Raw genomic sequence first — 13,147 nt, 5'->3', positions numbered from 1 at the left:
ATGTGTGTGTGTGTGTGTGTTCGACGTATATCTTATTCTTTACCTCAGTGTGTTCCTCTCCCCCTCCTGCCATCCCCCACACCCTCACCCCTCCCCACCCCTCCTGCCATCCCCCACAGCTCCCCCTCCTCGTCCTTCTACCTCTCACAAACTGACCTGGATCTTGATGCTGTCCTCCTCCCCAGCCGATACTTTCACTTAACATGGCCTGGCCGAAATCTCTCTCCCCTTCCTCCCTCCTTTTCCTCCTGCTGATTTTCTCTCTCTCCCCTTCTGCTGAATCGTTCTCCCTCCCTCTCCTCCCCACCCACCTCCTCCTGCTGACGTGTACCCCTCATCCATGCCCCATTTGCCCCCTTCAGACAAACCTCTTGAGGCGGTAGAACCTGGTCACGGCATGATGGAAGTAGTGAGGTTGACGGCTGATGGGGTTCTCCTCCAGGGACAATTCTCGCAGCTTGAGGCAGTTCTGGAGACAGGTAATGTCTTCATACCTGCAGGAGAGATGGGGTTAGGAATCTGTCTCATGGCGCAGTATCTACTATACAAATTCCTCTAGTGTGATGATTAGTAATAAACTAACCGTACAGACCGTAGCTTAGTATGTGAGTGGTTGTAAGAAGTTGTGATGTTAACCTAACCAAACCTAACCTAACCTAACCTAAACCTAACCTATATAGAGTAACACACACGGGAAGTAAACACTAATGCGATGACTGCATACCTTCCTCTCATGTAGACACAAACCTGTACTCCGTGATTTCGATTATGATATACCTGTATCCTGGCCCACACCTGTAGCCCCTTTCCATACCTGTAGACCCTGCCCATACCTGTAAGCCCTGTCCATAACTTTAGGCCCTGTCCATAGCTGTAGTCCTACCCACACCTGCATCCTTGTCCACACCTGCAGAGCTCATACCTGTATATCTCATTATAACCCATGAAGACCTTCTCGAGGCGCGGCAGGTAGTGGAGGTCGGCGACTGTGCGGATAAGGTTACGCCGAAGGTTAAGCTCCGCCAGGCAGTCCATCCCGCGGAGGCCGGTCACGTGACGCAGCATGTTGCCCGCCAGGTTCAGTAGCCGCAACTCCTGAAGAAGTGAATGACAAGCCTGAGGTCACTGTAGGTTACCCGATCAGTATGGGGCAACGATCACACACACACCTTACATCATTTATAGGTCAGCAGCAGCCCCAACAGTACCATACAAGGGGTCAAGATCACGTTATAGAGGTCAATGTCACGTTATAGGGGTAAAGGTCACGTGAAATGGGTCAAGGTCATGTTAGAGGAGTCAATGTCAGGTAAGAGGGGTCAAGGTCACGTTATAGGAGCCTAGGTCACGTTAGAGGAGTCAAGGTCACGTTATAGGAGCCTAGGTCACGTGAGAGGGGTCAAGGTCACGTAAGCGCGGTCAAAATGCTGGTCAAGAGTGAAATCAGGGGAACAGCTCTTCACCAGTCACGACACCAAAGGCCCTCACCACCAATTTAACGACGTCAGTGTCTTCTAGTGACTGAGAAATGAAAAAAAAAATGTCAGTCCCTCATCAGAGATATCCTTAATAACGGAGTGATTCATCGTGAGGCATAATGGCGTGCAACCTCTGGGTGACACGATGGCTGGTGTGTGTGTGTGTGTTGCAGTGGGTCTTCTCCCTTTCGGCCTGCTCCCTGGTCACCATGCACCATCATCACTACCTCTACCATCACAACCACTCATCATCACCACCACAATCAAAGCTTGCAGTTACACCCAAAATATGACAAACTTTACGAAGCAACGTTGCAGGAACGTCATCTTAAATTATAATAATAATAATAATAATAATAATAATAATAATAATAATAATAATAATAATAATAATAATAATAATAATAATAATAATAATAATAATAATAATACAATAACAACAACAGATAAATATCGTACTACAAAAATTTAAAAAAGGACAATAAGTTGATAATGTGAGACCTGCACGGGTCACATCTCCCTCCGCGGCTCCGTGAAAGATGACTCTGATTATGTGATTGAGGAAATACACGCCCACAACTAGACCGTGTGGGCGTATTGGTTTTTGATAAATTTGCCACAGTGAGTGTATAAATGACCAACGAACTGACAACTATCCCCAGAACATATATATGAATGGGAGAGGCTAACGTGAAGTGAGTTTTCGTTTATAGCTGTCGCACTCCGGCCCTCTGCTACTGTGACGTCTCCATGGAAAACAAAACACGCGGGTCATGAGTGTTAGCGCATGTCATCCTGTCCTTACCGAGATAAAACACAAGTGAATTAAATTGTACTTAGTTTTCTGATGTCTCTTAATATATAAATGATCGTACCCTTTTGTGTTACTGTTAACGTTGATGTTATTACTACGCTTCAACAATTAGCGTCTTTTAAGCGCATAACAACGTTCATAATTACACTGTCCATCAACAATTAAAAAATACAATAGAACTCCCAGACAGTTTTAAATTTTCACACTTGCCAACCAGGATAAATTGACAGAGAAGATAGGCTTTTTTTTCCACGACACACACACACACATGTTCTTAAATTCCAATCATAACAAACAGTACAGTACACGCGAGTCACTAAGACCCCTGTACCATGATGAAACTGTAACGCTAAGATATATATAAAGTCTGTACGATAATTGTATTCTGATATAATCTGTCCTCGCATGACTAGTGAAGTTATATAATTTTAATGTTTAGTTACGACTGACTGGCTTAGCGCTATAGTTTTTTTATTCGTTATTTACGTTTTGTTTATAAGCAAAGGTTTACTTTTCATGGGTAATTTGTACTTTAGATATATTATACGTTTGGATATTAAGGGAAGTATATTGATGGTGGGTGTCTAAGGGGGGTACACACACACACACACACACACACACAATCCCCTTCTGAATGTGAAGAAACGAATTACAATCAGATTATCTTCAATTCCGCTTCACACAAATATTTCCAGTGGACTAAGTTTGGCTTTCAAGAGCTCCGCAATGACTCACAATTCTACACTCCAGGAACAAAGTAATTTCACAGTAACTCAATAACTGACATCTGCCCTTGGCGCATCGTAGGGGGGGGGGTCTTCAGAGATATGTGTTCGAGGCTTCATGAACCTTATTGTACGCGGTTACTCAAAACATACAAAAGTAAATAAACTGAAATGCTTGAATGTCATAACTCTAGTAATTACCGCTGAACACTAATGAGAACTTATAATTGTAGACGCGGTAAGATCATCACACACACACACGCAGGCACACACACACGCAGGTACACACACACGCAGGTACACACACACACACACACACACACACACACACACACACGTATCCAACTGACCCCATCAAGAGGTATTTGACGACACGCAACAACCATTTACAGTAAAGCGCCTTAATATTGCTGAACACTGATGACCCGAAGCTGTGAGATCACCTGTTCGTGCATGACCTCTTACAACTCTACCACAGCCAGTGTTCAGCCACAGTGCACCAGCCACAGCTCCTACCACAGCTACACTTAATCTTCCTAATATTAAATGACCTCTTCTCTTTCGTTGATAACCATTTTAATCTAATAGAAATTACGTCATAGTCTTATCAAATTACAGTAGGTTGTGTTAGTGGTGCTGGTGGTGGTGGAGCGGCCAGCATGCGATACAACTACTGACCATCAGGTACCCGGACTTAATGCAGGATTATTGTGCTCATAATGCGTCCTTGAGATGTTAATGACACGGATTCTTTGACGTAAATGACATCTTGGCGTGTGATGGTCGGTGAAACTCTGCGATGCTACCCACAGGCGGAGTGAAGGTCAGTAAAACAAAGTCATGTAAGTCAGAGCCAACCACCCAACATGACCAAGTGATGGCGATTAAGCTGTCAAGGATCAATGCTACATTTCGGGGCTACAGTCTTAAGCAACATAAATTACAGTGTGACAATTACCTAAATAATACAGTTTTAATTGACTCCATAGGGAAGGTAGAGACAAACCTCAGTCCCGGGATACAGGAGGGTTTTATCAGGATGGGGGTGTGGGGGGGGCATGGTTGACCTGATGCTCTACAATATTAATTACAACTTTCCGTGTACGAGCACAGTTAGCCACGCCACGCCATGTATATCACACAGAGAGTTCAATGTTGATTTATGAGTGTATAAACTGCGGGACACACTGAGAGTAATGACCAGTATAGATGCCCTGCCAGCACCACGATCTGAGTACTGTGCATGGTCCACCAGGGCATCACGGTAATGTTTGGGGGTAAATTAATTATATCCTGGAGGTAAATAATATAATACCAGGATATAATTGTGGTATAAATATCAATAGTTAAGTGTTTACCTTAAGGTGAGCGAGGCCCTGTAGGTGGTGGAGCTGGTTACCGTGAAGGTCCAGTACCTCCAGTTTACTCAGGTGTTCCAGACCGTCCAGCCGAGACAACCTGTGTGGAGGAGAGGGAACATCAGCTGAGAGGAGGACTGTAAGGTGGTAGGTGGTTCCTCCTGCTGAGACAATAATGATCACCTTTAATGTTCAACAACTTCCTTCGTCTATCGTAAAAGCAAAAAATAATGACCTTTCTTTCGTTACAGTGGGAATAGTTGGGTTAGGTTAGGTTAGATGATCCTCAATTAAGAGATTTAAAATAGGAGAATATGAAGAGCGAGACAAATAGTTTTCATGCCCAAAGTAACACTGAAGGTGGGTCACACATCCTCCTCCTCCTCCTCCACCCTTCACAGCCTCGTGCGGCCACAGCTGCTCAAGGGTCACGTCAGGTGTCCAGATATCTCACCTTGACCTCATCACGGTACAATGAGTGGTCACGTTTTGTGTATCCCGAGGTGATTATGGGTGACTGTTTCATCCTCCAGGGCCGGACCGACCAGTTATATATAGCTGGTCTGGTCACAACACAATGTACAGTACCGAAGGTTTACTACTCAGTGAGCCGATACCACACTGCCCTAAATAGGTTGTCAAGTATTTTATTTTTTCTAAAGCTTAAATTGAATCCTCAATTAATTCAGATACCAATAAACTGTTCTGGGATTAATTTTCTTGGAGGAGTTGTATTATATGTACATTACACCCATGGGAGGTGAGCCGGTGAATGAGCAAGCAGGAGCACAGTGACGATAGCGTGTGTATACTGACAGAGATAAACAGTTTCAAGAAGATAGAATGTTGACACACACATCACGAGGGGCACGAACCGCAGGTCTTCCCCCACCAGGATGAATGCGTGATGGTGCCTGCAGTGTGAGACGGGTCGTACAGCCAGGGTCGACACTCGCTTACAAGATGACACTAATATACTTAGCTTTAGCGAAAATAATGTTGTCACGACTTGTTCACATAATCTGGGTATAATTTCTCAGGATACAGACAGCTCAGGTAACCCACAGCGGAGTTATGAATTATCACACCTGGAATTACTTTATCTAATGCAATTGTGATGATGATAGTGGCATTTATTATCAGGAGGGAGAAGGTCAGCCACACTCAAGTGAATTTCAGGACACTTAATCTATTTCTCCTTCTCTATACATTCCCAGTCTTCCTCACAACTGGCGAACAAACATCATTACATCTCAAGCCTCAGTGTTTACCTTCCAACATATAGACCACAGGAAGCAGCTGGAGGGATTTGTATGTATGTATGTGTATGTATGTATGTATGTATGTATGTATGAATGTGGGGTTGACACGCGACCACTGACACTGCGGCAGCAGTACTACTCTACCACCATTATCATCATCACTACCACCATTATCATCATCACTACCACCATTATCATCATCACTACCACTATTATCATCACTTCCACCATTATCATCATCACTACCACTATTATCATTACTACCACCATTATCATCATCACTACCACTATCATCATCATCACTACCCCCATCACTGTCACCATCACCCTCACCACTACCACCACCATTATCCTTGCTTCCTTCACTACCACCACCACCATTACTGCCTCATTGCCACCACCTTCACCACTACCACTATCATCAACCATTACTACCACCACCAGTACGACCACCATCCTAGCCACCCTCACCACTATCACCACTGCCACCAATACCACCAGGATTCTCTATCACTCTTCCTGCCACCTGGTTAGGTTAGGTTAGTTTGAGGCTGTCATGACGGGAGGGTGATGGCTGACGGTGGCTGACTCAGAGGCTGATTATATTGCTGATTTTTACATACATACATACATACATACATATACGCACATGCACACAATATCAGCACGAGGGAGAGGTAGTGCGTCTATGTGAAGGTGGCAGTAGATAAACAAACCTCCATTCTGACTTTAACTCACTGATGTCATCACAGTCATCTAAAAAAAAAGTCAATGAGCAATTAGTCTTTTTATTATGGTTCATGACCTGATTTCCCCAGAGGTCACGAATAATGACCTCTCTTCTGATCAATACTTCAATATGACGAAGATTTTTCCAACCACCCCATCACTTATTATCTAAACCGATTACCTTGTTAACGTTGGTACCATAGTGATGAATTCTACACACACTGGAACGGGTAGATAGACACGTCATATACACGTCATCGTTCGCTTAAATGAACTACAGTAATACAGCATTATCCCCTGTAACTGTATCTGAGTGTGTTCATCCTTTACATAACACGAGTCAATACAGGGGAGGAGGTGGTGAGGGAGGGATGGGGAGGATAGGGTAGGGCAATACTTTAGGTAATTTGTACAAATCAGTGGAATTATCATACGCGCTACTACAGACCTTGGAAATTCTGAAAAAAAAAACTGAAGCAGTTTATCAGCTGCCACCGTTAGCGCCTACAACAATGCCACTGTCACTAAACACTAAAACACGCAGCATAATTAATTTTCCCTCATGGCAGTCATGTGTGGTCAACCCTAATGCTTCCTGCAGTATTCATAGGTCTGACTGTCGGACTCAATTTGCCCGATGACAGATGGGTAGATGCGAGTTATGGCGTGTCTTATATACTGTGCCAGGGTACACACCAAACATCTAAATCAAGCTTATCATGAGATAGCTTTTCTCGTCTATCACGTACCATCGTCTATGACAAGTCAACCACCCAACCGTATTTATCTTCACGACAATCACATCTGCGGGTTTTGTGGGTGAGAGGTCAATGTACTGTATAGTGAAATGTGGCTGGCTAGCACCGTAGATTTTCACATATTTACCGTCGACAACCAAAATGTTACTCTGACACAAGACTATCTGAGTCTGTGGAGAACAATATTTTATTGTGAATGAAAGGAATGAAAGGAGGAGGTGGAAGGACTGACACCACCACCACCACCACCACCAGTAGCAGCACCGTCAGCCCCTCCGGCGTGAGTGTTAACATGCGGCAGCTACAACGTCCTCCCTAGCGTGAACCTAACAGAACAGCAGGTGAGGCACGACAAAGGGCTAATTACCATCCCCGGCTTCACCTGGTGTTTAGATTACAAGCTTAGTCAGTCTGAATAAATAAGTGAAGCGAATAAAAACGTCATTAAATTTGTAATATAAGTTTACATTATGGCGCTATTTTGAAAAGTGGTACATCACCTCTCCTATCCCTCCTCCCTCGTACCCTTCCCCTTCCTTCCTTCTTCCTACCCTACCATTTCCTCCCTCCTTCCTACCCTACCCTTTCCCTCCCTCCCTCCTACCGTACCCTTTCCCTCCCTCCCTCCTACCGTACCCTTTCCCTCCCTCCCACATACATACATACATACATACATATATGCACATGCACACAATATCAGCGCAAGGGAGAGGAAGAGAGAGAAAGAGAGGTAGTGCGTCTTTGTGAAGGTGGCAGTAGATAAACAAACCTCCATTCTGATTTAACTCACTCACGTCATCACAGTCGTATAAAAAAAAGAGTCAATGAGTAATTAGTCTTTTTATTATGGTTCATGAACTGATTTCCCCAGAGGTCACGAATAATGACCTCTCTTCTGATCAATACTTGAATATGACGAAGATTTTTCCAACCACCCCATCACTTATTATCTAAAGCCGATTACCTTGTTAACGTTGGTACCATAGTGATGAATTCTACACACACTGGAACGGGTAGATAGACACGTCATATACACGTCATCGTTCGCTTAAATGAACTACAGTAATACAGCATTATCCCCTGTAACTGTATCTGAGTGTGTTTATCCTTTACATAACACGAGTCAATACAGGGGAGGAGGGATGGGGGGAGGGGGTAGGGAGTAGGGAGCAATACTTTAGGTAATTTGTACAAATCAGTGGAATTATCATACGCGCTACTACAGACCTTGGAAATTCTGAAGAAAAAGACTGAAGCAGTTTATCAGCTGCCACCGTTAGCGCCTATAACAATGCCACTGTCACTAAACACTAAAACACGCAGCATAATTAATTTTCCCTCATGGCAGTCATGTGTGGTCAACCCTAATGCTTCCTGCAGTATTCATAGGTCTGACAGTCAGACTCAATTTGCCTGATGACAGATGGGTAGATGCGAGTTATGGCGTGTCATATATACTGTGCCAGGGTACACACGAAACATCTAAATCAAGCTTATCATGAGATAGCTTTTCTCGTCTATCACGTACCATCGTCTATGACAAGTCAACCACCTAACCGTATTTATCTTCACGACAATCACATCTGCGGGTTTTGTGGGTGAGAGGTCAATGTACTGTATAGTGAAATGTGGCTGGCTAGCACCGTAGATTTTCACATATTTACCGTCGACAACCAAAATGTTACTCTGACACAAGACTATCTGAGTCTCTGGAGAACAATATTTTATTCTGAATGAGAGGAGGAGGTGGAAGGACTGACACCATCACCACCACCACCACCACCAGTAGCAGCACCACCACCACCAGTAGCACCACCACCACCACCAGTAGCACCACCACCACCACCACCACCAGTAGCAGCACCGTCAGCCCCTCCAGCGTGAGTGTTAACATGCGGCAGCTGCAACGACCTCCCTACCGTGAACATAACAGAACAGCAGGTGAGGCACGACCCAGGGCTAATTACCATCCCCGGCTTCACCTGGTGTTTAGATTACAAGCTTAGTCAGTCTGAATAAATAAGTGAAGCGAATAAAAACGTCATTAAATTTGTAATATAAGTTTGCATTATGGCGCTATTTTGAAAAGTGGTACATCACCTCTCCTATCCCTCCTCCCTCCTACCCTTCCCCTTCCTCCCTCCTTTCTACCCTACCCTTTCCCTCCCTCCCTCCTACCGTACCCCAACCCTCCCTCCCAACTCACCTGTATAACCAACAGGTATATTACTGTACCATCATCATCATTTTAGTTTAACTTGATAACTTGGGTTGATATTAGCTACCCAGAGGAACTAGGAAATCTCATAACAATCACCTCTTCTATTATTAAGGTCTAGTCAAAATACAAGGCCTAAATTATGAGTAAATTCTCTCTCAGACAGCAGCACCAGTACAGCCAACCAACACCTTCCTTAGATATCTCGTCAAAAAAGGTTAATTATTCATGACCGACCTTGAACTTTTGATGTGAATTATTTCAGTTCTCTCGCGGCCAACACGTCAACCACTACTGGCCAAACTTGGTTAAAAACAACTCAACTGGTTACACACACACACACACACACTCACACACACACACACACACACACACACACACACACACACACACACACACACACGACTCATGGAAGAATTTTTTCTCTCCTGGTTATAACGGTATTGCTATTGTTCTTGGGTGGCTATTATTATTATTATCATTATTATTATTATTATTATTATTATTATTATTATTATTATTATTATTATTATTATAACTTCTGCGTAATAAGTACTGTATATGACTGTTGCAGTGCGCACATTAAGTATCACACCAAGATGTAAATATGGCTGAGTTAACGTGTTTTTTCACCTTAGTAAACACGCTTTTATAACAACGATCCCTCATGAGTTGACTCCCACCAGAATGTAAACAAACAGTGATTTCTAAACAGACGTCTTCTCTCGGCTAATCTGTTGTCGAATTTTCACTAATAACATGAAATCATAAGATACATATGTTTTATTTTCCCCAAACAAATATATATAAAATTTTCATATCCCCATTCTTAGTTTTATTTTTTTCAAGTGTGGCTGAAACGATATATAGTATATAAATTTATAATGTACGTATTAAATTTGTATACTTTATCTACATTTACCCATAATAATTATATGGAAGGATATAACTGTAAATATATATAACTAATTAAAGTGGAGTTATTTGAGATAAATATATAGAAACATCCCATTATTTAGCCTTTACTTGTCTTATATTCTTATCATTCGAATTAAATAAAAATAAATAAATTAGTTCTACCACAATAAACTACAATTTTCTTTATTATTATTTACGTTTTCTATGTTAAGAGAAAACCTAAAGTGACGATGATAAATCTTCTTCAGAATTTAACCCCAATTTCATATTTGATTGAAGACAAGATTTAATCTCGTATAAAATCCACAGCACTGGATTATTGTTGACGAATTACCATCATCGTCTCCTTGGGGGATTTATGGTTGAAATATAACTCGTCACCTCTAAAGGATTACTGGTGAAAGGGTAGCATTTTTCACCTCTTTTAGGGATTTATTATGGTGAAGGATTACTTTTCACTGTACATAATGGATTTATAATGAGGGATTATTTGACTCCACTCCTCCTACATTCTCCACTCGGCGTGTCAGTAGGTACTAGGCTACACCACACAGCCACACCCTCACCACACCACTAGGCTATTACAGTACTTGCCCCGAGATATTCAGTTAATCATGTGTGTTCTTCCTCTACCAGTATCTTATAACTAATTAAGGAATTATAACATGCTAAGTATATTACCCACAGTTGATGTTGATGCTATGATGTATTACTACGCTTTAACAACTTAGGTCTTATAAACGAGAATTTTAGGTTAGTAAATATATTAGCCAAGATAATTTATGAAGAATTAAATATTGAGATACTGTAGAACTGTCTGGTGGTGAGGAGGTGAGGGACTCAAGCTGGCTGGCGCTGGGAAGTTTAAGACCTAACCTAACTTAACCTGACTCACCTAACTAGCATTGGGAAGAAAACCATCCGTCGTCATGGAAAACAGCCGACCATCACCGCTCACTATACTTCCAGACGCATGAATTCTACACCCCGAGGCGACAGGATCCGAGAAAAACAAACCAAACCAAGTGTCACCACGGTATAACCCCTTCAGGATAATCCCCGACACACTGAGACGGGATCTATCTTCCCAGCGACAGCGTAAACACTACCTGCCTTAGCCTGGGGCAGAATACAGTACCAGTTGAACGGGAATAAAGTGATACAGTGTATTCCTTGTATTGAGACTAGTTACAGCAAAGGAGAAGTACAGGGTGATGCGGAATGGTGAGGCAGGGTACTAGGATGATAGTTGGTGGTGAGGCAGGGCACTAGGGCGAGGCGCGGGTGGCGTGTGCTAGTACAACATTTTACACCAACACTGTATCAAGTGAGTGTTTTTTTTTCTCCCAGGTGAAAAAGTCCTACATACCAGTGTAAGCCGATAATAGTTTAGCTGTTTGTGTGTGTATGTATGTACAAAAGTATGTGTGTGTGTGTTCGTGTGTGTATGTCAGTGAACTCAGTGTGTGAGTGTGTGTGTGTGTGTGTGTGTAAAACACTCTTTAAACAGCGCTGTGGTAATGAGGTGACAGACAAAACAAAACAACTCTCTCCCGCCCCTCAGCTAGAGATACAGAAAACGGGAATTGTTATTGTCGAGTCACACTGCAGTTCCGAGTTACACCGACATTATCTTTGTACCATAGTGTAAGTTTACTAGTCTAGATGCCTTTTCTTATCTCTATCTTATGGGGAGGGGGGGGGGTTTCTGTACCTATAAGACCCTTTAAGTAACCGGAACTTGGATAGCCATAACGATAACTTGAATCGTATATATGAAGTCACTTTTTTTTTTACTCGGAAGTTCAACCCGGAATCAGTGTCAATGAGGATTATACACCCCCATGACTTAGCACAAGTTAACATGTCAACATACATACCAGACGAGCTTTGAAGCCTTATTATGTATACTCGGGAATACATGGGATACATGGATTTTCTTTTTATTTACTTATCTATGTATTTATGTATGAATATTCGTTAAATACCGTAAGACAAGAAGGATTGAAGAAGAACAACAAGAAACTAGACTCACCTGTTCTTGGCCAGCATCAGGACCCTGAGGTTGGGAAACGCGTGGAGGCCGTGGAGGTTATGGAGGTGGTTGTGGTATAGGTCGAGGAGGACGAGTGAGGGCGAGGGCGTGGGAGGATCAACGCGGGTGAGGAGGTTGTGTTGGAGAGAGAGGAGGCGTACGGGCTCATCTCCACCACCCAACACTGGCCAGGAGGTCAGTCCACGCCTGCCGGAGGTAACAACACAACATAGGTTAGTTTTAGCTTACCTATCATTTTTAAAGGGATATATGTAGAGGAATGTCCGTTATATCAAGGGTTCGTTCGATGTGATACCTCCTCATCTAATGGATTAAATGGAGATCGAAGTCCGTTATATGGAGATCTCACTACACACACACACACACACACACACACACATATATATGGTTAGGACAGCACTTACTGTAGACCAAAGTTAAAAAAAGAACAGGACCAATTTTCTGTGTATTAAGCAGCACGAACCATACTAACCTAACCTAAACTAACCTAACCTTATTCAACCATAAGGTTAAGTTAGTTTAGGTTGTCTGTTTGTAATTTTGCAAAATTACCAATATGTATGCCGGTCATTTTGCAAAATAACCGAATCAGCAAAAAAAAAGTAACATATATTTCAATTATTAAACATATCTAGTTATTTTTTTCTATATTCTTTCCTTCACAAACTTCCTTAATAACACCATCAAGAGTATGTAATGTACTTATAATAATAAAAACATGAAAAAGGTTATTAAAAATTTACCCTGAGTCAGATTATATGACACACTTACTAATTATCGCTACTAGTCACTATTAGTCACTATTAGTCGCTATTAGCCACGGTCTTAGTA

At 42.4% G+C, this 13,147-nt stretch overlaps 1 protein-coding gene across 1 annotated transcript in view; it reads right to left on the bottom strand.

Moving 5' to 3' along the window:
• Positions 1–368: 368 nt before the first annotated feature.
• The window catches only part of LOC121857794 (leucine-rich repeat-containing protein 49-like), a gene marked incomplete at its 3' end in the record, with an annotated part of 40,885 nt that continues 28,106 nt past the window's right edge, over positions 369–13,147 (bottom strand). Inside the window, 4 exon segments of the mRNA XM_042354011.1 lie at positions 369–494; positions 923–1,095; positions 4,376–4,475; positions 12,296–12,502. Of these exon segments, the coding sequence (XP_042209945.1) occupies positions 369–494; positions 923–1,095; positions 4,376–4,475; positions 12,296–12,502 (606 nt within the window).

Source organism: Homarus americanus, unplaced genomic scaffold, assembly GCF_018991925.1.
Source record: "Homarus americanus isolate GMGI-L3 unplaced genomic scaffold, GMGI_Hamer_2.0 scaffold16712, whole genome shotgun sequence".
Lineage (NCBI taxonomy): Eukaryota > Metazoa > Arthropoda > Malacostraca > Decapoda > Nephropidae > Homarus > Homarus americanus.
This window is presented reverse-complemented; position numbering and strand designations above follow the sequence as displayed.